Here is a 27,976-nt window from a genome sequence, read left to right on the forward strand (position 1 = left end):
GCTCATTAAACTCCAGTGACTCTTACATCCAAAATCAAATATAAAATTCTGTTTGGTATTCAAAACTCTTCTGTTATTAGCCAGAACTTGAAACAAAGTGATAACTCAAGGGAGATGTTAGAATCCTAGTGTTAACTCAGTGGAATATATACAATGCTTATTGGTTCACATGCAAATCCTTACAAAGTGATGTCAGTTGCCTAATTTAGCATGGTACTTAGCAAATTCTCTAACTCTCTAATGTATTTAAGTACTCATTGGAGTTCATAAGTATGGAAGATTCACAAAGTTAACTTTGTAACTTTGTGAATTCACACCTCCCTTAATCCTTCCCTCAGAGGAGGAGTCAGCCTTTAAGAGATCATATAAAAGAAGCTGACAGAGGCTCAATCAGTTAGTTCAGAACATTGCCAGGAGTCGGAGAAGAGCACTCTGGGAAGAAGCCCACAAGCCCACTCTCGGAGGTGGAGTCAGATTCATTTCATCTTCCACCTTTGAGCTGGCTGGAAGCTGAAGAAAGCAGAGGCAGAAGCAAAGGACAAAGTTGCAAGAGCTATCTTAGAACCAAGGAGAGAGAGGCCTCTAAGAGCTAACGGGGCTTGGAAAGAGATAAGAAATAAACATTTGGATTTTATCAGCTGGCTGTATTTGAGGTGATTATTATGTTGAACTGAAGCTAAGGCTGTCTCCAGAAAACCTCCCCAACAGACCTGCTGTCAGAGAATGATTATATTATAAAAAAGAAGAGAACACTACACTCTTCATGATCTAGTCTCCTCCTTCTGGTTCAGTCTGGTTATGCTTTACTTCCCACCATATATTTTTCAGTTCAGTGACATTGGTCTCCTTTTTATTCCGCAAATAAGACACTCCATGTCTTAGCTCCGGGCATTTTCTCTGGCTGTCGCCCATTTCTGAATTCTGTCCTTTTTCAAGTCTGCCAGTTGACTTTACTGACTCCTTAAAGCCCAACAAAATCCTATCTTCTACAGGAAGCCTTTCCAAGTCCTGTTAATTTTAGTACCTTCAGTCTGTTAATTATTCCTATTTATCTTGTATATAGCTTGTTTGTTAAATATTTGTTTGCATATTTCTTATCTCATTACATTGTGAGCTCCTTGAGGTTAGTCAGTCTCTCTCTCTCTCTCTCTCTCTCTCTTGGCTGAGGGGTTAAGTAACTTGCCCAGGGTCACATAGTGACTGAGGCTAGATTTGAACTTGGGTCCTCCTGATATCAGGGCTGGTGCTTTATCCATTGTGCCATCTAGCTACCCCCAACCCATCTTCTCAAATTGATCCTCATTTAGATTGATCAAATTAAAAAATTTCTTCTAGAGATTTTTTATATTTTATAGATGTTTAAAAAAATTTCCCTGAATGATTTGTAGTTAGAGCTACATGGGACATTTTGGTTCACATGTCAACTCCATTTAGATGAAAAGCCAAATTGGAGTTTTTAAAGATGCAAATTCACTGGCAAGGAGAGCTAAAGATAAAGTTAAGAAGTTGAAAATTGAATCTATCAGTAGAGTTTTAAAATATATTTAAGAATTTGATAGAGTGGTAATGAATAAGGGTCAAAATTCGCATACTTCAATGAGATTTATTATTTCTCTCTTTTTAAAATTTTTTATAATAATTTAGTTTTCTGTTCTAGGCAGCAGAGACTTTTGAGTGTGGAAGTGGTGAAACCCACACTACCTCTCCTGCTATTCCTTGGGCAGCATTTCCAACAGGTACTGGCTTAATAATTGGCACTGTCTTCCATTTCATGTTTCAGTATATACACACACATTGCTGTGTGTGTATGTGTGTGTGTGTGTATGTGTATGTGTATGTGTGTATATATATATGTATATGTACATATATATATATATGCATGTATATATAAAACATTATTATTTTTTGTTTTTTCTGTATCTCATTGAGATACTTGTTCATCCCCAGATTGAAAAACAGGATGTTTAATCTATACATTAACTCATTTCTTGTGTAACAAATACGTTGTATTGCTTAAAGATTTGATTCTAAAAATTACAAAATGAACATTAAATAAATCTTGAGTTTTTTTTGCAACCTTTTTCTCTCTTTTTTAAAATTTATTTTTTTATTATAGCTTTTTATTAACAAAACATATACATGGGTAATTTTTCAACATTGACTCTTGCATATATATATATATATATATATATATATATACATACATATTTATACAGTTGTCTTGCTACACAAGAAAAATTGGATTTAGAAAGAAGGTAAAAATAACTTGGGAAGAAAAACAAAAACGCAAGCAAACAATAACAGGAAGAATGGAAATGCTATGTTGTGGTCCACACTCATTTCCCAGTGTTCTTTCGCAGGGTGTAGCTGGTTCTGTTCATCACTGATCAATTGGAACTGATTTGGATCCTCTCATTGCTGAAGAGAGCCACATCCATCAGAATTGATCCTCATCTAGTATTGTTGTTGAAGTGTGTAATGATCTGGTTCTGCTCATTTCACTTAGTATCAGTTCATGTAAATCTCTCCAAGCCTCTTTGTATTCATCCTGCTGGTCATTTCTTACAGAACAATATTCCATAACATTCATATACCACAATTTACCCAGCCATTTTCCAGTTGTTGGGCATCCATTCAGTTTCCAGTTTCTAGCCATTACAGAAAGGGCTGCCACAAATATTTTTGCACACACGGGTCCCTTTCCCTTCTTTAATATCTCTTTGGAATATAAGCACAGTAATAAAGCTGCTGGATCAAAAGGAATGCACAGTTTGACAACTTTTTGACCATAGTTCCAAATTGCTCTCCAGAAGGGTTGGATCTGTTCCACCAACAATGGATCAGTGTCCCAGTTTCCCCACATCCCTGTCAACAATCGTCACTATCTTTTCCTGTCATCTTAGCCAATCTGAGAGGTGTGTAGTGGTATCTCAGAGTTGTCTCAGTTTGCATTTCTCTGATCAATAAGATTTGGAACACCTTTTTATATGGGTAGAAATAGTTTCAATTTCGTCATCTGAAAATTGTCTGTTCATATCCTTTGACCATTTATCAATTGGAGAATGGCTTGATTTCTTATAAATTAGAGTCAATTCTCTAAATATTTTGGAAATGAGACAAAAACTTTAACTGTAAACATGTTTTCCCAGTTTATTGCTTCCCTTCTAATCTTGTCTGTATTAGTATTGTTTGTACAAAAGCTTTTTAACTTTTTGAGCATAGTTCCAAACTGCTCTCCAGAATGGTTGAATCCATTCACAGTTCCACCAACAATGTATCAGTGTTCCAGTTTTCCCACATCCCCTCCAATATTCATCATTATCTTTTCTTGTCATTTTAGCCAGTCTGACAGGTAGGTAGTGATAAGCAAAGTTGCAGGATACAAAATAAATCCATATAATTCATCAGCATTTTTATACGTCACTAAGAAGATCCAACAGCAAGAGATACAAAGAGAAATTCCATTAAAATGACTACCGATAGTACAAAATAACTACAAAATACTTTCCACAGGGGCGGAGCCAAGATGGTGGAGAGGACACTCGTCTATCTAAGCTTTCCCTTACCCTCAGACTACTTTTTTAATGAAATGGCCTCAGAATTAGTGCTTGACTGTCAAAACCCACAAATATTGGGAGTACAACACATTACCAACAGAAGATAATCTCAAATTTTGTCATAAATAGTCTGTTTTTGCTCGCGGGCGGGGATTAAAAGTCAGAATCCTGCAATATGTTGTTTACAGGAAACACACTTGAAGCAGGGCGATATATAAAGAGTAAAAGTAAAAGGCTGGAGCAGAATCTACTATGCTTTAGGTGAAGTCAAAAAAGTTGGGGTAGCCATCCTGATCTTAGGTCAAACAAAAGCAAAAAGGAAGGACACTATATCTGCTAAAAGGTAGCATAGATAATGAAGCAATATCAGTATTAAACATATATGCACCAAGTGGTGTAGCATCTAAATTCTTAAAGGAGAAGTGAAGAGAGCTGCAAGAAGAAATAGACAGCAAAACTATATTAGTGGGAGATCTCAACCTTGCACTCTCAGAAATAGATAAATCAAACCACAAAATAAATAAGAAAGAAGTTAAAGAATTAAATAGAACACTAGAAAAATTAGATATGATAGATCTTTGGAGAAAACTAAATGGAGACAGAAAGGAGTACACTTTCTTTTCAGCAGTTCATGGAACCTATACAAAAATTGACCATATATTGGGATGTGAAGACCTCATATTCAAATGCAGAAAGGCAAAAAGAGCAAATGTATTCTTTTCAGATCATGATGCAATAAAAATTACATTCAATAAAAAGCCAGGGGAAAACAGACCAAAAAGTAATTGGAAACTAAATAATGTCATCCTAAAGAATGATTGGATGAAATAACAAATCATAGACACAATAATTTCATCCAAGAGAATGACAGTATTGAGACAACATACCAAAATTTGTGGAATATGCAATTGTTATGAGCCAGAACTTGAAACAAGGTGATAACTCAATGGAATTGATGGAAGCAATGCTTGTGTACTTAGGTTTGCACCTTTAAGAATTCATATATTAGAGCTCAAACCTTTAAGAATTCATACATTAGCTCACACGTTGGAGTTCACAAGTATGGGAGATTCACAAAGTTAACTTTGTAACTTTGTGAATTCACACCTCCCATAATCCCACTCCCAGAGGAGGAGTCAACCTTTGAGAGAGCATAAAAACAGCTGAGCTCAGTCAGCAGAGTCAGTTGAAAAGATTCAGAGTGGAGGAGAGTCATTTCAGAAGAAGCCATGAGTCAGAGTTGAGCTAGAGCCAGAAGTCACTTGGGAAGATTGACAGAGTGAGAGTTCAGTTTGGGAGATTGAGAAGCTAATCTGCAGTTGGGCAGAACCAAGATTCAGAGAGAGGCAGAAGCTAGCAACAAGAGCTCTTGGAACCAAAGAAAGCTAAGTGGGCTATTTTGGAAGAAACAATAAAGAACTACTTTAACACCTGGCTGCATTTGAAGTGATTATTGATCTGAACTGAAACCAAGGCTGTCTCCAGAAAACCTCCCCTTGAAACCTGCTCTCACAGAAAACCATCATATATTATATTTTAAAGAAGAAGAACACTACATGCAGTAATAAGGGGAATTTTTATGTCTCTATAGCCAACTTGCATAGAGAAAGAAAAAAATCAATGATTAGGCTTGCCACTAAACAAAGCTAGAAAAAAGTAAATTAAAAACCTCCAGTCAAACACTGAACTTGAAAATTTAAAAATAAATGAAGAGATTAAGAAATTTGAAAGTAAAAAATATATTGAATAAAGAAAATTCAGAGTTGGTTCTATGAAAAAAACAACAAAATAGATAAACCCTTGGTAAATTTGATTAAAAAAAGGAAAGAGAAATATCAAATTGTTAGTGTTAAAAATGAAAAGGGAGAACTTTCTACTAATGAAGAGGAAATTAGAGCAATAATTAGGAGTTATTTTGCCCAAGTTTATGCCAATAAATTTGATAACTTAAATGAAATGAATGAATACCTTCAAAAATATAGCTTGTCCAGATTAAGAGAGGAAGAAGTAAATTGGTTAAACAGTTCCATTTTAGAAAAGGAAATAAAACAAGCTATTAATCAACTCCCTAAGAAAAAATCCCCAGGACCAGATGGATTTAATGTGAATTCTACCAAACATTTAAAGACCAATTTACTCGAATGCTATATGAACTATTTGAAAAAATAGGGATTGAAGGAGTCCTACCAAATTCCTTTTATGACACAGACATGATACTGATACCTAAATGGGTAGGATGAAAACAGAGAAAGAAAATTATAGACCACTCTCCCTAATGAACATTGATGCAAAAATCTTAAATAAAATACTAGCAAAAATATTACAGAAAACCATCTCCAGGATAATATACCATGACCAAGTAGGATTTAGACCAGGAATGCAGGACTGGTTTAATATTAGGAAAACTATTAGCATAATTTACTATATCAATAACCAAATTAACAAAAATCATATGATTATCTCAATAGACGCAGAAAAAGCATTTGATAAAATCCAACACCCATTCCTATTAAAAACACAAGACATTATAGGAATAACTGGACTTTTCCTTAAAATAGTCAGTAACATCTATTTAAAACCGTCAATAAGCATCATATATATTGGTGATAAATTGGAACCATTCCTAATAAAATCAGGAGTGAAACATGGCTGCCCAGTATCACCATTACAATAGTAATTGTATTATTATAACGATATTGTATTAGAAATGATAGCTTTGGCAATAAGATATGAAAAAAGAGATTAAAGGAATTAAGAGTAAGCAATGAGGAAACCAATTTATCACTCTTTGCAGATGATATGATAGTATACTTAGAGAATGCCAGAGATTCTAACAAAAAGCAATTAGAAACAATCCACAACTTTAGCAAAGTTGCAACATACAAAATAAATCCACATAAATCATCAGCATTTTTATACATCACTAATAGAATTGGACAACAAGAGATTCAAAGAGAAATTCCATTTAAAATAACTGTCAATAGTATAAAATATTTGGGAATCTTATCTGCTAAGATAAAGTCAGGAATTATGTGAACAAAGCTACAAAGCACTTTCCACACAAATAAAGTCATATCTAAACAATTGGAAAAATATCAAGTGGTCTTGGGTAGGTCGAGCAAATATAATAAAGATGACAATACTCCCTAAACTAATGTATTTATTTAGTGCTATGCCAGTCAGACTTCCCAGAAACTAGTTTAATGGCCTGGAAAAAAAATAACAACAAAATTTATCTGGAAGAAGAAAAGGTCAAGAATTTCAAAGGAACTAATGAAAAAAAAAATCAAATGAAGGTGGCCTAGCTATACCTGATCTAAAATTATATTATAATGCAGTGGTCACCAAAACCATTTGGTATTGGCTAAAAAATAGACTAGTTGATCAGTGGAATAGGTTAGGTTTACAGACAAGATAGTCAATAACTATAGCAATCTAGTGTTTGACAAACCCAAAGACTTCAACTTTTAGAATAAGAATTCACTATTTGACAAAAAACTAGGCATGGCCCCACATTTAACACCTTGCACCAAGATAAGATCAAAATGGGTTCATGACTTAGGCATAAAGAATGAGATTATAAATAAATTAGAATAATGTAGGATAGTTTACCTCTCAGACTCGTGGAGGAGGAAGGAATTTGTGATCAAAGAAGAACTAGCGATCATTATTGATCACAAAATAGAAAATTTTGATTATATCAAGTTAAAAAGCAGCAGTCACCAAAACCATTTGGCATTGCTTATAGTTTTAAATAGATTCTAGTGACTATTTTAAGGAAAAGTCCATTTATTCCTTTACTCTCTAGTGTTTTTATGCTACCTAGTTTAGGTATCAGTACCCTATTTGTGTCATAAAAGGAGTTTGGTAAGAGTCCTTCATTCCCTATTTCTTCAAATAGTTTCTTGAATAGTTAATAATAGTTAAATAGTTAAAGAACAAGTTAATTGTTCTTTAAATGTTTGGTAGAATTCACATGTAAATCTATCTGGTTCTGGGGATTTTTTCTTCAGGAGTTGATTAATAGCTTGTTCTATTTCTTTTTCTAAAATGGGACTGTTTAAGTAATTTAGTCCCTCTTCTGTTAATCTGGGCCATCTATATTTTTGTAGATATTCCTCCATTTCATTTAGCTTGTCAAATTTATTGGCATAAAGTTGGGCAAAGTAACTCCTGATAATTGCTATAGTTTCCTCTTCATTGTTGGATAGCTCTCCCTTTAAATTTTTGAGACTAACAATTTGATTTTCCTGTTTCCTTTTTTTAATCAAATTAAGTAAAGGTTTATATATTTATTGTTTTTTTTCATAAAACCAACTCTTAGTTTTATTTATTAATTCAATAGTTTTTTTTAACTTTAATTTTATTGATCTCTCCATTTATTTTTAGAATTTCAAGTTTGGTATTTGGTTGGGGGTTTTTAATTCATTCTTTTTCGAGCTTTTTTAGTTTTAAGCCCAATTTACTGATCTTCTCTTTCTCTATTTTATGCAAGTAAGCTCTAGAAATATAAAATTTCACCTTATTTCTACTGTTTTGGATGCATTCCACAAATTTTGGTATTTTGTCTCATTATTGTAAATTTTTATTGCATCATGATCTGAAAAAAATGTATTTACTATTTCTGCCTTTCTGCATTTGATTTTGAGGTCTTTATGTCCCAATTTGTGTTCAATTTTTGTATAGGTTTCATGAACTCTTGAGAAGAAAGTGTACTAGTTTTTGTCTCCAGTTTTCTCCAAAAATCTATTATATCTAGGTTTTCTAGTATTCTATTTACCTCTTTAACTTCTTTCTTTGTGGTGTTCTCTTCTTTAAAATATAATGGTTCTCTCTGGGAGCAGGTTTCTTGGGGAGGTTTTCTGGAGGCAGGCTTAGTTTCAGTTCAGAGTAATAATCACTCCAAATACAGCCAGGTATTAAAAGTTCAAATCCTTTATTATCTCTGGTTTCTGAATCTTCTTCCTGTGGCCCAGTTAGCTTTCTTAGAGGCCTATCTCTCCTTGGTTCCAAGAGCTCTTGCCACTAATCTTTTGCCTCTGCCAGCTTCAGCTTTTTTTCTTCCAGATGTCTCCAGCCAGCACCAAGGTAAAAGTTGGAATGAATCTATCTTGCCTTCGAGAGAGAGCTTCTGGCTCTCAATCTCCCAGAGTGCTCTGTGTCTGTCCCAAAGTGCCTCTGTGTCTGTCCCAGAGTGCCTCTTGGCCCTGGGAGCTTCTTGTTTATATGTGCTCTCTAAAGGTGTGAGCACATGCATTGTTTCTATCAGTTCCACTTAGTACCTTGTTTCAAATTCTGGCCCATAACATCTCCTTGTAAGATCAGATCAATCATACTGAACCATGCTAAATTAGATAATTATTGTCTCTATCAATTCTACTGACTTAACACTTTCTAAGGATTCCAACATTTCTTATTTATTTTATGGTTTGATTTATCTAATTTTGAGAGAGCAAGATTGAGATCTCCCACTATTATAGTTTTGCTGTCTATTTCTTTTTGTAACTCTCTTAATTTCTTTAGAAACTTAGATGCTATACCACTTGGTGCATATATGTTTAATAATGATATTGCTTCATTATCTATGGTACCCTTTAGCAAGATATAATTTCCTTCTTTCTTGTAATTAGATCAATTTTTGCTTTTGCCTGATCTGAGAAAAGAATGGCTGCCCTTCTTTTTTTTTTAACTTCATCTTCAGCATTGATTCTGCTCCAGTGTTTTACCTTTACTCTCTGTGTATTACTCTGCTTTAAATATGTTTCTTGTAAACAACATATTGTAGGATTCTGGCTTTTAAGCTAGTCTGCTATCCACTTACGTTTTATGGGAGAGTCTAACACATTCACATTTACAGTTAAAACTACTAATTCTGTATTTCCTGTCATTCTAAAAATAAAGAAAATAAACTAAAGAAAATAAAAACTAAAATAAAAACCTGTCAATCCTGATCAATAAAATTAAAGTTTAAAAAAAACTATTGAATTAACTTTTCTCTTTCCTTTTCCCCTTTCCCTCCTCTCCAGCATTTTACTAATGTGCACTACTTGCTGAGGCAAGCAAGGGGAGCAGTCCTCCCCTTTAGAGACCCTCTTCTTTTCATATACACTTCCCCTACTATTTCTCTTTTCTCTTCTATTTAGACTATCACTTTCCTTTTCCTCTTTCCCCTCCCACCTTTCTATAAGATGAGAGATGTTTCTCGGTGGAACCAGATATATCTAATATTCTTTCTTTGGGCCAATTCTGATAGGAGTAAGATTCACAAAATATTCAGCACCCTCCCTTCTTTCCTTCAGTTATAATATGTTTTCTTTGCTTCTTCCTGAGATATAATTTCCCTTATTTTACCTCTGCTTCCCCCACCCTTTTTTCCTGTTACAATTCCCTTTCTATCTCTAGTTTCTTTTTTATTTTATAACAGTAAAATCAGATTATATGCGTTTTCTTAATGTATACCCATAACAGAAATACAGTTCTCAAGAGTTTTTTTTAACCTTTTTGTGCCTTTCTTGAGTTTTATATTTGGAGATCAAATTTTTTGTTTTGCTCTGGTCTTTTCATCAAAAATTCATGGAATTCCCCCAAAGAGATACTGAAGAAGGGAAAGGGACCTGTATGTGCCAAAATGTTTGTGGCAACCCTGTTTGTAGTGGCTAGAAACTGGAAAATGAATGGGTGCCCATCAATTGGAGAATGGTTGGGTAAATTGTGGTATATGAATGTTATGGAATATTATTGTTCTGTAAGAAATGACCAGCAAGATGAATATAGAGATGCTTGGAGAGACTTAAATGAACTGATGCTAAGTGAAATGAGCAGAACCAGGAGATCATTATATACTCCAACAATGATATTGTATGAGGATGTATTCTGATGGAAGTGGATTTCTTCGACAAAGAGAAGATCTAATTCAGTTCCAATTGATCAAAGATGGACAGAAGCAGCTACACCCAAAGAAAGAACATTGGGAAATTAATGAAAACTCTTTGCATTTTTGTTTTTCTTCCCGGGTTATTTTTACCTTCTGAATCCAATTCTTCCTGTGCAACAAGAGAACTATTCGGTTCTGCACACATATATTATATCTAGGATATACTGTGACATATTTAACATGTACAGGACTGCTTGCTATCTGGGGGAGGGGATAGAGGGAGGGAAGGGAAAAGTCAGAATAGAAGTGAGTGCAAGGGATAATGTTGTAAAAAATTACCCAGGCATGGGTTCTGTCAATAAAAAGTTATAATTATTAAAATAAAAACTAAAAATACATGGAATTCACTAGTTTCATTGAATGTCCATCTTCTTCCCTGAAAGAAAATGCTCAGTTTAGCAAGGCAATTCATTCTTGGTTTCATTCCAAGGTTCTTCACCTTTCAGAATAGGCTCTTCAATCCTTTAATGTGGAAGGTGCTAGGTCCTGAGTAATCCTTATTGTGGCTCCTCGATATTTGAATTGTTTCTTTCTTGATGTTTTTAATATTTTTTCTTTGGTCCAATAGTTCTCAAATATAGCCACTATATTTCTTGGGGTTTTAATTTTGGGGTCTCTTTTAGGTGGCATTTGGTGAATTCTTTCAGTGGTCATTTTATTTTCTGTTTCTATGATATCCAGGTAGTTCTCTTTAATGATTACCTGAAAGATAGTATCTCGACTTTTTTTCATCATGTATTTCAGTGAGTCTGATAATCCTTAGATTGTCTTGCCTACATCTGTTTTCCAGATGGGTTGTTTTCCTCATTAAGTATTTTACATTTTTTCCTTTTTTTTTTTTTCTTGGTTTTGCTTGACTGATCCTTACTGTCTTGAGTCATTCATTTCCCTTTGTTCAATTCTGAATTATAGTGTATTATTTTCTTCATTTGCTTTTTTAATTCTTTTTGTATTTGTCCAATTGAATTTGTGAATGAGTCGTTTTGTGCTATGGAATTTTTTTTTCCATTTCAAAAATTCTGTTTTTTAAGGGGTTATTTTCATTTTACACTTCACAAATTCTGTTTTTTAAGAATTTATTTTCTTTTTCTGTTTCAAAAATTCTGTTTTTCTGGGAGTTTCTTTCCTTTTCCAGTTTATCAAATCTATGTTTTAATGAATTATATGCTTTTTCCATTTCACTACATCTATTTTGTGTTGCCCTTTTATTTCCTTTCCTGTTTTTCTTCTAGCTCTCTTTTAAGATCCTTTTTAAGTTCTTCTAGGAGAGCCTTGTGTGATGGAGAACAGGTTTTGTCACCTTTTGGAGCTTCATCTGGAGACAATCTGCCTAAAGGCAGACTAAAGTCTCCTCAGGGTTTTGAAATCTTTTCTTCTTTTTTGCCATAAAAGCTTTCAATTTTTAGAGTCTTCTTTACTGTTTTACTCAATTTTTTTTTTGTTAAGTTAAGTTAAGGTCTACCTTTAGAGTGGGAGAGGTTTTCTAAGCAACTGCATCTGCAATGGGTCACTGCTGATTCACTCCTGGTACTGGGTCTGCTACGTGGAGTCTACAATGACAGTGGAGTTAGGAATGCTCCGGGACTCTGAGTTGTCTGCACTGGAGTTTGTGGTCAGCTGCCTGCGTCTCGCTGTCTATCTCCTGCTTCTGAAGGAAACAGACCTTCTCTGGTCTGGCTTCCTCCAGCAAACTCTCTGGTCCAGGGAGGTCGCATTTTCACACTGAGACTGCTCTGCCCCGGGGCTCTGCTCTGTCTGCACTGGGTTTCTAGTTAGCTGTCTGTTTCTTCTCTTAAATTCTCTGCCCCGGGACTCTGAGCTGTCTGTGCTGGCATTTGTACTGGTTGCCTTGGCTTCCTCCCTTCCGTTTCCAAATGAAACAGACCTTTTTTGGTGATCTTTGAAATTACCTTCTTCTGATAATTTGTTTCACTCCCAATATTTGTGACTTCTGCTGGTCCAGAGCTAATTCAGAGGCTGGATTTTGTAATTATTGTGAGTGATGTAAAAAAGATCAGAGAGAAATGTGTGCTGTCTCTGCCATCTTAGCTCCACCCCTGGAATTCCTTAATTATAATTCTCTCATGTTCTTCTGGGTGCATGACAATGTGTTTTTTCTTCCTGTTGTTTCATTTTCCCTTTATGTTTACAATAAATAAAAATTTTACCCCCTTCTTCTCCAAAAAAGAAATTTTTTGATGACTAAATAACTTGTCCAGAAATATAAAGTTACTTGCTCTTTTAGACAGGATTCAAATTCAAGTATTCCTGACTTCAAGGCCAGTTTTCTACTCTTGTGCTCCACATCTTATATTATTAATAATAACTTATTATAATTAGTATTTTTAAAGCATGTGTCTTCTTTCCCCACATTTTGGAAGAATCTTGAATATAGAAATAATGTTTGTATGCATTTTTAAATTTCCTAACAAATTAGATAATATTTATAAAGTACCTGGTATAGTGCCTAGCACACAAGTACATATAAACATTTAACAAATATTTGTTTTCTCCATCCCCACAGTGAGTTCTCAATGTCTGTTGTCGATGATGTTGATAAAGTAGACAATTCCCAACAACTATTTTGATCTTTTTATATTCTTTTAAAGTTGAGAAACATTAAGCTTCATATTATAAATTAAAAGAATACAGACTTAAACTCTATAAAACACATTATTGATTTAGAGATGGTTTTTAAGTAGATTCTTCTTGCTATAATCCTCTAGATTGCTATTACAATTTAAAACTTTTCCCCTTTTGTTGATGCCCATTTTAGACCCAATGGAAATGAATTTTAAAAATAAAGCTGTTACCATAGAAAGAACACAATACTTTTTTTTTCTCCTCTTTCATATTCATTCATTCATTACTTTGCATCAGCAGGAAAAGAAATTAGGGTAACTTTTAGTTACTGTGTTTCTGGCAAAGTAAAATAATGTCCATTTCTCTCTCTCTCTCTTTCTTCTTTCCTCACAGTTGTAAACATAGTCCAATTGGATAAAATGGGGGTGGGAAAACATTCCAGATTTTGCAAATTGTGTAGTGTCAAGGCAATTTTCGATTAACTAAGCCATCATTCTTTATTTTTTTCTTTGCTAAATTTGAATCATAAAAAGCAAGAACAAAAGCACCAAAAAATGAAAACCACAATTTGGGTGGGAAATTTCTTGACTTTTTCTTGAAATGTATTTATAGATCTTTTAAAATTTTTATTTTTACTGTTGAACTTTTCATCAGAAATGTCTCATTGCATTTATTCATTTTTCAAAATCTATATATTTTTATTTTTGAGAATTCAGCACTTTAATTGCCCTTATTTTACCTTATTAGGATTAAAAGAAATTTAGTAATGTCATTGTGCTAACAATGGCTGTCATATTTATAAATACCTTAATTCCTAGACCTCAGGATTTCTCAAGCAAAATTATGGCAGTTTCATTTTATGAAAGGTACATTAAATAGATGAAAACATTTATATCAATGAGCTCCTTCTGGCAATCTTTGAATACAGTTCACAGAAATTTTTTTTTTCAGATAATAGCACATCATATTTCTAGACTGAACTATGTAGGTAATATAGTTTTTGAGCTGAATGACTATTTCATATTTTTTTACTGCTTGAAATTCAAGGTATAAGGAAAAGCTTTGAATGTTCTTTTCCAATATATTCCTTAGTTTGTTGTAATGGGTATATGAAACACAATACAATACATTGACTAACAAAAGGAAAAATAAATGGTCTATATAGAAACTTTGATCCAAATTATATCTTCCAGAACCATTTACAAAGAGAGAAAACAAAACTATCTGTCAGATTGGCACAAAAAGCAGAGATATCAAAGGGTAATGGGAATTGGACCAACAGATGTTGAACCAAATAATTTAGATGGAGTTCCTTTACATCTGGAGTTATTTTCTTACAAAGCCCAATAGGAAAGTTCTAACATTTTTCTTAAGACTTTGGCAGAAGGAAGCCTGGAAGACAGATGGCTTTTTGATTTGATGGTTCAGTTTTTTCACTGTCCTTTCTCTTGACCAGAAAATCTAGGACAACAGTTGGTCACCTTATTAATATACCATGATTAGCTATGTTAGTAGTGATTTTCCATTAATATCTTTGAGATAGCTTAGATTTTGATCTCAACAATATGAGAAATTGCTGCTATTAGAATTATATTTTTCAGAATAATTGATCTTCATATATTCTAACCAGGTTTTATTAGTCAAATTAGAAAATTCTATTAATCATATATATTTTAATGACCTATATTTTAGTGAAAGATTTTAATAAAGTATACTTTGTTATATAAATTATACCAGAGAATGAGAACACCAAAAAGAAATGCTCCATTTTTTTATTTATAAAATTCAGATTCAATTTGAATGATTTTCTTTTCAGTACTTAGTGTATATTTGACTTATTCTTTATCCAAAATTTGGTTTGATGGAAAGAGTATTGGCCTGGAAGTCAAAGTGACTTGTGTTTGGGACGTGGCTCTTTTATTAGTTTGACTATAGGCAAGTCACTTAATCTATCTGGGCCTTATTTTTCTCATCTGTAAACATGAAGAATTAGACTATATATTGTTCCATTTTAAAATTACCATTTTAGTGCAGTATAAATGATTTTTGATTTTTTTCTCTTCCTTAACAACATATCCCATTAGTTGCTAACTTTTGTCAGTTCTGTCTCTGTAACATCTCCCTTTCTCTCCACACAGCTTCTGCACTATTTTTAATCCTCATTTCCTGTATTCTGTCAAACTGTGACAACCTCCTAACATATATCTGCTTATAAGCTCTCCCCTTGCCAGTGTCTTCCATAAAGCTGCTAGATAAAATATAGATTGGATCATGTAAAGTCTTCTATCTGCTAACAAATTTTCAGTAGCTCCCTATTGCCTAGGTTAAATACAGAATTTATATACACAGAAAACCTATCACCAGAATGTAGGCAGATTAGCATTAGCATGTTAGATAAAAATGCTTTTGAGTCATAACATTTTATTTTACAGTTTTAGAAGGCTTTTAAGAAAATTAGGATTCTAGAGGCAGCTAGGTGATGCATGGATAGAGCACCACCCTGAAGTCAGGAGGACCTGAGTTCAAATTTGTATTCAGACACTTAATACTTCCTGCCTGTATGACCCTGAGTAAGTCACTTAACCCCACTTGCTTCCGGGAGAGGGGGCGGGGAAAGAATTCTAAAGTAATATATTATTTAGTTTCAGATTTGGTGTAGTAAATATCCCTGAATCAGGAACTAAAAGTCTGTACCTATTATAAAAGCATTCTACTTAATAAAGCCACATAAACTAATTATAGTTATAAAACTTCACATAAATTTGTCTTGTTATGCCCATACATGCCTTAAATACATTCTGTTTTTGTCTTGGCTTGTGTGATTGTCTTGGCCTACATTTTATGTTTACCTTTGTTGTCAAGTATCACTAAAGTTACAAAACAGTCATTTTCAGTTGCGAAGCATTGTTACAAATGTATAAAACATTTCAGTTATAAAGTGTTGTTTTTAAAATTAGATTTAGAAGATAAAAAGTGAACTTGGGAAGAAAATTGATGAATAAGTAGTAACTCATAAGTTGCTTAGTTAGTCAAGAGAAACTCCCATAAATTTATATAATAAATGACACAGATGTTATTTTAAATGTTTTAAAGTGAGAATAGTAGAATATTTTGGAAGATTAAGGGGGAGAAATTTTGTACTTCAGATAGATTTTTGAATTTTTTTCATTTAAATTTACTTCCTGTTTACAGAATGATCATGAGCTAGCTATCATTCTTCATACATGAAAAATTGTATGTAACTTGTTTTTTAATCTGACGTCAGAAGACTGAGTCAGATCAAATGTGAGTAAAAAATTATTTCAGTTTGGTTGACAAACTCCATTAACAATAGACTGAAATCAAACATTAAATAAATATTGGTCTTTTAGAAATTAAGACAATTAAATTAGCTGATCTTTTTCTCTAATTATTTTCTTTGCATCATATGAACATAGCCAAAGTTAAATTTAAGAAGAAATTTTATTTACAGTGAAAATTATTCATTTTTCAAGAAAAACATCTCAAGCCCATCTCTTGTGCTCATTATCTTAAAACAAGAACCATGGAAGAACTTTTTTCAGTATCCTTTCTTTTCATCTATAGGGTAAAGTGGTGGTAACTAAAAAGCCAAACAGTTTTAGAATTGAGTAATATAAGAAAATAGAACAAAAAATAAACAAAACATTCCTTCTATTTGTCTTTAATTAATGAGGTTGCTTACAGTAAAATCTTGTAGCATCATGCTGCAGTGGAAAAACCACTACACTTGGAGTCAGAAAATCTGAGTTCAAGTCTCATCTCCTGCCACTGAGCATGTCCTTTTGCCTCTCCTGGTCTGTTTCCTCTTCTTTGAAGTTAGAAGGTTGGATTAGATATAAATAGTCTCTCTAATACTTTCTAGATCGAAATTTTTGTGAAACTACAGTCTATGATTTTACAAATAATATTATCTGTTTTTGATAGATTTTATAAAATTGATTTCTTTAAAGGAAGAGAATCAATCTAAAAGACAACTTGGGGAAATTTTGGGGTCATGTAATCAAAAAATGGAGGACTAGACATTTTCTTATGCGAGGGGATGTCCATCAATTGGGAAATGACTGACAAAGTTGTATTTGATTGTGATGTAATACTACTGTACTAAGAAGAATGACAAGCAGGATAATCTGAGAAAAACCTGGTAAAAACTTGTACTGATATAAAGGGAAATGTACAGATGTACACAGTAACATCGGTATTGAATGATGATCAACTCTAACTCTGAATGACCTAACTTTTTTCAGATCCAAAAAAAATTCTGAAGGACTTATGATGAAATATGCTGTCCATCCCCAGAGAAAGAAATGATGGTGTCTAAATGTAGATTGAAGTCTTTTTCTTCCTTCCTTTTTCTTTTTTATTTATTTATTTATTTTTATTAAAGCTTTTTATTTACAAAGCAGATGCATGGGTAATTTCTCCAGCACTGACCTTCACATAACTTTCTGTTTCAAATTTTTCCCTCCTTTTCCCATCCCCTGGGGGAACCCAGGTGGCAGGTAGTCCCATACATGTTAAATATGTTAAAATATATGTTAAATTCAATATATGTGTACATATTTATATAGTTATCTTGCTATACAATAAAAATCGGATCTAGAAAGAATAAAAGGAAAAAACCTAAGAAGGAAAACAAAATGCAAGGAAACATCAACAGAAAACATAAAAATGCTTGTGATCCACATTTAGTTCTTACATGCCTCTCTCTGGATGTATATGACTTTCTTCATCACTGAACAATTGGAACTGGTTTGAATCATCTCATTGTTGAAGAGAGCCATGTCCATCAGAGTGGATCATTATATAGTCTTGTTGTTGCCATGTATAATGATCTCCTGGTTCTGCTCATTTTACTTTTCATCAGTTCATGCAAGTTTCTCCAGGCCTCTCTCAAATCATCCTGTTGGTCATTTCTTACAGAACAATAATTCTATAACATTTATGTACCATAATTTATTCAGCTATTGTCCAATTGATGACAAGCTATTTAGTTTCCAGTTTCTTGCCACTACAAAGAGGGCTGCCACAAACATTTTTGCACATATGAGTTCCTTTCCCTCCTTTAAGATTTCTTTGGGATAGAAACCCAGTAGAAACACTGCTGGGTCAAAGGGTGTGCACAGTTTGATAGCTTTTTAAGCATAGTTCCAAATTGCTCCCCAGAATGGTTGGATCTTTTCATTAGTTCCACCAACAATGTATCAATGTCCCAGTTTTCCCACATCCCCTCCAACATTTGTCATTGTCTTTTCAGGTCATCTTAGCCAATCTGAAAGGTGTGTAGTGGTATCTCAGAGTTGTCTTAATTTGCATTTCTCTGATCAATAGTGATTTGGAGCATCTTTTCATATAACTAGAAATAGTTTCAATTTCTTCATCCATTGGCCATTTATCAATTGGAGAATTGCTTGAATTCTCATAAATTTGAGTTAATTCTCTATATATTTTAGAAATGAAGCCTTTATCAGAACCTTTGAATGTAAAAATGTTTTCCCTGTTTATTGCTTCCCTTTTAATCTTGTTTGCATTAGTTTTGTTTGTACAAAAACTTTTAACTTAGTAAAATCAAAATTATCTATTTTGTTATCAATAATGATCTCTAGTTCTTTTTTGATGACTAATTCCTTTCTCCTCCACAGATCTGAGAAGTAAACTAAGCTCTGTTCTTCTAATTAGTTTATAATATTATTCTTTATGTCTAGATCATAAGTCCATTTTGACTTTATCTTGGTATATGGTGTTAGGTGTGGATTAGTGCTTAGTTTCTGCCATACTAGTTTCTAATTTTCCCAGAAATTCTTGTCAAATATTGAAATCTTATCTCAAAAGCTGGGGTCTTTGGGTTTGCCAAACACTAGATTGCTATAGTTAATGACTGTTTTGTTTTGTGAATCTGTTCTATTCCACTGATCAACTACTCTGTTTCTTATCAAGTACCAAATGGTTTTGATGACTGCTATTTTATAATACAGTTTTAGATCTGGTACAGCTAGGCTACCTTCATTTGCTTTTTCTTTTCCCATTAATTCCCTTGAAATTCTTGACCTTTTGTTCTTCTAGGTAAATTTTGTTGTTATTTCTAGGTCAGTAAATTAGTTTATTGGGAGTTTGATTGGTATAACACTAAAGAAATATATTACTTTAGGTAGTATTGTCATCTTTATTATATTCACTGCTAGACCTGTCCAAGAGCACTTGATATTTTTCCAAATATTTAGATCTGACTTTATTTGTGTGGAAAGTGTTTTGTAGTTTTGCTCATATAGTTCCTGAGAGGGAAAGCCCTTTGCAGATAGATTCCCAAATATTTTACACTATTGACAGTTATTTTAAATGGAATTTCTCTTTGTATCTCTTGCTGTTGGATTTTGTTAGTGATGTATAAAAATGCTGATAATTTATGTGGATTTATTTTGTATCCTGCAATTCTGATAAAGTTGTGGATTATTTCTAATAGTTTTTAAAGTTGATTTTCTGGGGTTCTCTAAGTTTATCATATCATTTGCAAAGATTGATAATTTGATTTCCTCATTACCTACTCTAATTCCCTTTAATCTTTTTTTCTTCTCTTATTGCTAAAGCTAGCATTTCTAATACAATATTGAATACTAATGGTGATAATGGACAACCTTGTTTCACCCCTGATTTTACTGGGAATTGTACCCCTTTATTCCCATTACATATGATGCTTGTTGATAGTTTTAAATAGATGCTACTGACTATTTTAAGGAAAAGTCCACTTATACTCTCTAGTGTTTTTAATAGGAATGGATGTTGGATTTTTATCAAATGCTTTTTCTGCATCTATTTAGATAATCATGGTTTTTGTTAATTTGGTTATTGATATATTGTCAGTTATGGTAATAATTTTTCTAATATTGAACCAACCTTTCATCCCTGGTATAAACCCTACTTGGTCATGGTATATTATTCGGGGGATGACTTATGTAATCTTTTGGTAAGATTTTATTTAAGATTTTTGCATTCATGTTCATTAGGGAGTTTGGTCTATAATTTTTTTTCTGTTTTCATCCTACCTTATTTAGGTATCAGTACCATGTCTGTGTCATAAAAGGAATTTAATAGGAGTCCTTCATTTTCTATTTTTTCAAATAGTTTATATAGTATTAGAGCTAATTGTTCTTTAAATGTTTGGTAGAATTCACATGTAAATCCATCTGGCCCTGGGGACTTTTTCTTAGGGAGTTGATTAATAGCTTGTTATATTTATTTTTTCTAAAATGGGACTAGTTAAGTCATTTATTTCTTCCTCTATTAATGTGCACAATTTATTTTTGTATTATTTTACAATATACATGTAAAAATGTGTATATTTTTGTATTCCTCCATTTCACTTAGGTTATCAAATTTATTGGCATAAAGTTGGTCAAAGTAACTCCTAATTATTGTTCTAATTTCCTCTTCATTGGTGGAAAGTTCTCCCTTTTCATTTTTGAGACCATATTTGATTTACTTCTTTCCATTTTCTAATCAAATTTACTAAAGGTATACCTATTTTGTTGGGTTTTTCATAAAACCAACTCTTTATTTTATTTATTAATTCAATAGTTTTTTTTACTGTCAATTTTTTTAATCTCTCCTTTTAATTTTAGTATTTCAAGTTTGGCATTTGTGGGGGTTTTAAATTTATTCTCTTCCTAGCTTAAACATTTTTAGTTGCAAGCCCAATTCATTGATTTTCTCTTTTTCTATTTTATTCAAGTAAGTATCTAGAGTTATAAAATTTCTGCTTATTACAATTTTGGCCGCATCCTGCAAATTTTAGTATGTTGTTTTATTATTGTCATTCTCTTGGATGAATTGTTTGTGTCTTATGATTTGCTATTTCACCAATTCATTATTTAGTTTTGATTTACTTTTTGGTCTATTTTCTCCTGACTTTATATTGTATGTGATTTTTATTGCATCATGATCTGAGAAAAAATGCATTTACTATTTCTGCCTTTTTGCATTTGATTTTGACGTTTTTATGTGTTAATACATGGTCAATTTTTGTATAAGTTCCATGAACCACTGAGAAAAAAGTAAACTCCTTTCTGTCCCCATTTAATTTTCTCCAAAGATCTATTCTAATATTTTGTTTACCTCCTTAACTTATTTCTTATTTATTTTTTCATTCAATTTATATAGTTTTTAGAGAGCTCCCCCCTCCCCCCCAGTATAGTGTTGCTGTCTATTTCTCGTTGTATCTTAACTTCTGTAGGAATTTCCAAGCTATACCACTTGGTGCATATATGTTTAGTATTTATATTGCTTCATTATCTATGGTACCCTTTAGTAAGATCTAGTTTCCTTCCTTACCACTTTCAATTAGATCTGTCTTTGCTTTTACTTAATCTGAGATCAGAATTGCTACCCCTGATTTTTTTTCCCTTCACCTGAAGCATAATATATTTTGCTTCAGCTCTTTACCTTCACTCTGTATGTATCATTATGTTTTAAATGTGTTTCTTGTAAACAACATATTGTAAGGTTCTTGCTTTTAATCCAGCTATTTGGATTCTGTTTTATGGGGGACTTCATCCCATTCATATTCGCAGTTAAAATAACTAATTCTGTATTTTCTGCCATCTTATTTACCCTAGGTTATGCTTTTCTTTTACCTATCCCCTTTCTCTCCTTCCCAGTATTTTGCTTTGGTTGACCACATCTCTCAAGCAATCCTTGCGCTTTAGAGTCCCTCCTCCTTTTTATTTTTTAATTTTTTAAATTGTAACTTTTTATTGACAGAACATATGCCTGGGTAATTTTTTACAGCATTAACCCTTGCACTCACTTCTGTTCCAACTTTTCCCTTCTGTTCCCCACCCCCTCTCCTAGATGGCAAGCAGTGCTATCCATGTTAAATATGTCACAGTATTTCCTAGATACAATATATGTATGCAGAACTCAAAACAATTTTTTTCCTTAGCTATATCCATTAAAATAGCACTTTCTTTTTTTATTAATTTCATTTATTATATATACATATACATATATCTATATCTATATATCTATATCTATATCTATATCTATATCTATATCTATATCTATATCTATATATATATATATATATATATATAAAATCTCCTTAAGGGACTTAAATTATAGGAGAAGAGGTTTACAACAGGTGCAGAAATTGTTGTTCTTTATTCTTTTTTTTCGATTTTTAAATTTTTTCCCTTTTTTATTATTAAAGCTTTTTATTTTCAAGACATATAATATATGTGGATATTTTTCAACAGTGACCCTTGCAAAAAATAGAATTTTCCAATGAAAGTTATAATTTGTTTTTGTTGTATGAATAAGAAAATTTATATATAATAATATTTAGTTCTTTAGTATGAAATGTGATAAGAATTTTAGACTAGAATTGATACTTACCTGTATGAAAACACTTGGAAATTTTTAGATCCTATTGCATAACTTTATTTCTTCTCTTCTTGTCCCCTTATAAGTATAGGGTATAATAGCATTAGATGAACATTCTTTGTTTTGTAAGTTGAGTTGAAATTGTGGTATTTTATTAGCTGAATTGAAAAAAATATGCAGTCTGATCTTTTATAGTTAATTACTCAACATCTCATAAATGTATATTATTTATTACAGCACAGAAAATTGCTTTGTTTCAAGTTGCCTTATTTAAGACAATTGGTTGTCTGGGTTGGAAATATTTTTAAAAGTGGGTTTTCTTCCCTTGAGTTGTCTGGGTGGGCTAAACATTAATAAATGGTGCCATGTTTATTTTTTTTAACTTCTATTTTGTAATGGGCATTGGCACTCTCATCAAAAGATCCCACAGAGCTACTTTTTAATAGACTTCATCTGTTAGGAAGATTTTTGTAGAAGACATAAAAAGTGTAAACAACATACATATATTTAGTCCTTTCTTCTTCTAGGATACCTTATGAAATAGTATTTATTAAAAATTTCAAGAATCTGGAATTTTAGGGGGTGGTTTTCCTTATTCCATCTATGCTGATTGCAGCTTCTTTTTAATTTAGTTGACTCTTAAGTCAACTTTCTGGCCTTGTGGGCCCTGTTAGAACTTCTGATCTCATGGCAATTATCTATATATAACAGTAAGGCATCAGAGAAGGATTTTAGTAAGAGGTTATAAATTAAAAATTTACTGTTTACAGTGATTGTGATTTTTCTGACCAAGGTTGTAATATTGAATATCCTTTTGCAAGCATACATAGACCAACATGAAGTAAGGAAAAGAAACTTGAGTTCTATTTTCATTTTTACTCCTAAGTAGCTGTGTCTTCTTGTTATTCAGGCATAGACTCTTTGTGACTCTATTTGGGGTATTCTTGGTAAAGATGGTGGAATGCTTTGCCGTTTTCTTCTCCAACTCATTTTACAGATGAGGAACTGAGACAAACAGGTAACTTGGCCAGAGTCACATAGCTAGTAACTAGCTGAAGTCAAATTTGAACTCAAGAAGGTGAATCTTCCTGATACTGTGCTATCTAGTTGCCCTTTGTATTTTTTGGTAAGGCTGAGGTTCCTTATAGTTTTAATATTGTGTGATATTCATGGGTCCATTGGTTATTGGTAAAATTTCATTTATTATGACTAGGCATGTTTGAAGTGTTCCATTTTTTTTGTTTAATATAAATGTCATGCATACCATTTTTTATTCCCACATATATGTATAATGTTTTCTTCTTTGAAGTGCAGTTATGATGAAACTTTTCTATATTTCTGTGTCTCAAAAAGGATATAAAATTACTTAGCCAAATCTGGTTAACGTGCTTGTTTTCTTGTAGCCTTTTGTCACAAGAGAGAAGACTATGAGACTGAAAAATAGCACCTGGAAAGCACATTTTAAGGCCTGTATCATTTTCAGAATTATTCCTGCCTTTACATTTTGGACTGAGATAATGTGCTCTTACATGTATTAGCTCTGATAATATGGCCATTCAGACACCTCTCAGCCATTTTTTAAAAAGCAAATTCCCCATGATCCATGTCTAATATACTTCAAATTTTAAATTTCTTAGGAAGCTTTTCTTAATTGGTTCTGCCTGTTCTCCAATCTAAGATCTCAAAACTCTTTTTGTCACATCCCTATTAGCATAAATAATTTTATGTGCCCAGATACATCTATATCTATTTATGAATTATATACAAGTAATATTATTGTATCTATTTATTCTACATACATATTAAAATACACAAAATAATAAAAAATTAAAATATGATATAAAGATTAAAAATTATTTTTTCTTTTTATGAAGTAACTTAATTGATGAACAATATAATTTTTATTTCATAGTTTGAAAGCAAATGTGATTGAATATATTTCATTTTGGCGGAAAATTCCTATGTATGATTAGGGAAGATCTGTAAATAAAAATTGCTTGTTAGTAAGTATTCAGTTAATTTCATTAGTATAGTTATCCAAACTTTTGCATTTCTTTTTAAAAATACTTTTTCAGTGCAAAATACAAAATATAACAATTAGATAAATTGTAATAGTCAATGAACATTTCAACAAATTGTTTCTCAGTAACTGCATTTTATCCAAGTTAAATGTTTTTGATTTCTAATAAACAGAAAGTTTTCAATATAAATCCATTTCTTTTTCTTTATGAATTTTAGTGGATGTTTAAGTTCTACTTCTTTTGTATTTGAATTATTGGGTTGATAAAAGGAGAAGAAAAACAACATTTGTTTATAGAAGAAAAAATGACAAGCCATTTGTGAAGAAAACATTCTCACAGGAAACAAAAAAATATGAGGAGAGATATAAACTGTTGAAGTGACTGGAAAGAGAACTTCACCTTGGTTGATTATCCTGAGATGACTTCTTTGAGGAAGAAAGTTTTGTAAAGAAGTCTATGGGAGACTGTAGTCCATCAACTCATATGTAATTAAGAAAAAAAAAGAATTCTGGAACTTCGAACTGACGCAATTATAAATCTTGTTAACTTGGAATTACGAAAACATGATACAAGGGGTTTTATTTTGTAAGGGAAATATGAGTAACCTCCAAAAAGCCTTTGTTTTCAGGTTTTAGAGATAGTTTTAAAAGGTAGCAGGTTGGAGTTAAGAAACTAGCAAGAGAAGCAATTTTAGACTGAAATGGGCAGAAGAATATAGAAGGCTTCTTGCTGAAACAACTACTAACTTGCCTGCTAATGTGCTTATTGGAAAAGTTATTGCTTTGATGATTGACTAGAGAAAGACAGAAGTAGCTGTTTTAAGTTCATTGGCTGAGAGTGAATTCAGATGATTTATCAAAGATTTTTAAATTTTTAACTCTCCAGTGTCACGTTATGCTTGAGAGAGGGAAGTCTCTCAAAGGTGCTCTTTTGCACTCTACTAAGTTATTTTTGACAGAGACAGAGTAAGGGAAAAAAATATTTTTTGGTTTTGTTTTATTTTGTTTTGTTTTTTAAATGTTTTGCTAACAGGAGGCTTGAAATTGATTTGACAAAGCATAATTCCTTAATTTTTGCAGACCTGAAGAACTTGGCAGTTGTCTGGCTTAAGGAACCACTTGTGCCTGAAAGATGTAATACATTTTTTGATGCCTTGCTGAATGTGACTGTGGGGGGAAAATTGTCATTGCTTTACCTCTTTGGGAAAGGAAAAGAAAATAGAGATTGGACTTGTAGTCAACCAAGCAGTCAACAAGCATTTGTTGAATGAATTCAACTTTTATAAAATATAGAGGATTGTGGTGGTTTTCTTGGAGACAACCTTATTGAAATAAATAATTATTCTATTATCGCAGCCAGCTGGTAAAAATGCAAACATTTATTTCTCCTTCCAAATTAGCCCGGTTAGTTGAGGCCTATCTCTCTGCCTGGCTCCAAGAGATCTTGCAGCTTTGTCCTTGGCTTCTGCCTCTGCTTTCTTCAGCCTCCAGCCAGCTCTGACTCGTGGTTTCTCAGTCTCCAGTCTGTCCCAAGCTCCAAGAGCTCTCTCTATTTATTTGATTTCCCAATGGTTAACTCCACCTTCTGGAGGGAGAGGGATTCTGGGTTATCTCCCAGAGTGCTCTCTGGTCCTGAGAGAGGTATGAATTCAGACTAAGCCCTACATGTGTGAACTCCATTGAGTACTTAGATACTTATGAGCTCTCTAAAGGTGTGAACACAAGCATTGTTTCCAACCAGTTGTACTTAGTTCAAGTTCTGGCCCAAAATAACTCTTTCTAATATTAAATCGACTCCAATGGCTTAAACTTTGTAAAGATTCCAACAGAGGATAAATTGGAAAATCATAGAGGAAAGGAACTTGTATTAAGAGTGATGAGAAAAAGATTCTTGTGGATTTTAGTTTAGACTTGAAGCTAGGAAGCCAGGAGGCAAAGAAGAGAAGAAAGAAAGTTCCAGATACCAGGGACAACCAGTGAAAATGCAGTGAGACAAAAAGAAGAATCAAGAATAAAGTAAGGTGCCACAGATAAAGAATAATTATGGATAGGTCCTGGCATGTGGCTCTAGTGGTTTATGATTATGGCAGTACCATTCATGATATCAGCAAAATTTAAAAAGGAAAGATAGTGAGATTTATTGCTAAAATGTCAATTTTCAGATGTGACAGAAGAGCCAATTAGAAATGTCTTATATACAGATGAAGAAACTGGGTTAGTACAATATCTATAGAACCAATGAGAGAGTAGAGCTCTCTCTACTCTGAATTATGTGAATTAGACTATAAGTGAACTTAGTGAATAGATAAGCTCCCTGGAGGGAATAGTATGTTATATGTAAGGGAAAAGATCAACAACAAAATGATGGTATTATATTGATGATGAGAGTGATGATGATGATGATGGTGATGATTTCTCTATGTATTTATAATTCTCTATTTTAGAAATGAGACCTTTATCAGAAATCTTGGATATAAAAAAATTCCCTCAGTTTTCTGCTTTCCTTTTAGTATTGACTACATTGGTTTTATTTGTACAAAACCTTTTTGAATTTAATATAATCAAAATTATCTATCCATTTTGCATTTCATAATGTTCTCTAGTTCTTCTTTGGCCACAAATTTCTCCCTTCTTCACAGATCTGAGAGGTAGACTATTCCTTGTTGTCCTAATTTACTTATAGTATGTTTAAATCATGAACACATTTCAACTTTATCTTGGTATAGAGTGTTAGACTTTAACCAATGCTAAATTTATGCCATACTATTTTTCAATTTTCCCAGCAATTTTTGTATAATAATGATTTCTTATCCCAGATTCTGGAGTCTTTGGGATTATCAAATACTAGATTATTGTAGTCATTGATTATGATATCTTGTGAACTCAACCTAGTCCACTGATCTGCTACTTTATTCCTTTGCCACTACCAAATATTTGGTTTTGATGTCCACTGCTTTATAATATAGTTTTTTGTCTGGTGTAGCTAGATCACCTTTGTTTGCATATATTTTTTTTTTCATTAAGTCCCTTGAAATTCCTGATCTTTTGTCTTTTAAATGAATTTTGTTAATTTTTTTTCTAACTTTAGCAAATAATTTCTTGGCAGTTTAATTGGTATGGCCCTGACTAAGTAGCTTAAGTTAGGTAAAATTATTATTTTCATTATATTAGCTCAACCTACCTGCTCACAGGTATTCTTCTAATTGTTTAGATCTAACTTTATTTATGTAAAAGGTTTTGTAATTGTGTTCATATAGTTCCTGACTGTGTATGACTGGGCAGGTATACTCCCAAATATTTTGTATTTTACAATACAGTTATTTTAAATGGAATTTGCTGCTGGACTTTGTTGTTAACATACAGAAATGCCAATGGTTCATGTGGATTGATTTTATATCTTGCAGTTAATACCATCATATCTTCTACAAAGAGTGATAATTTTGTTCCTCATTTCCTACTCTACTGTTCCTTCAATTTCTGTTTCTTCTC

The 27,976-nt window shown here is 32.6% G+C and overlaps 1 protein-coding gene across 1 annotated transcript in view; it reads left to right on the forward strand.

The window, feature by feature from the left end:
- The window catches only part of CCDC91 (coiled-coil domain containing 91), a 303,146-nt gene that overhangs the window by 10,098 nt on the left and 265,072 nt on the right, over nucleotides 1-27,976 (forward strand). Inside the window, exon 2 of the mRNA XM_031938091.1 lies at nucleotides 1,658-1,736. Coding sequence (XP_031793951.1) covers nucleotides 1,658-1,736 — 79 coding nt within the window. The remainder of the gene's footprint in view (nucleotides 1-1,657; nucleotides 1,737-27,976) is intronic.

This window comes from Sarcophilus harrisii, chromosome 5 (genome assembly GCF_902635505.1).
Source record: "Sarcophilus harrisii chromosome 5, mSarHar1.11, whole genome shotgun sequence".
Lineage (NCBI taxonomy): Eukaryota > Metazoa > Chordata > Mammalia > Dasyuromorphia > Dasyuridae > Sarcophilus > Sarcophilus harrisii.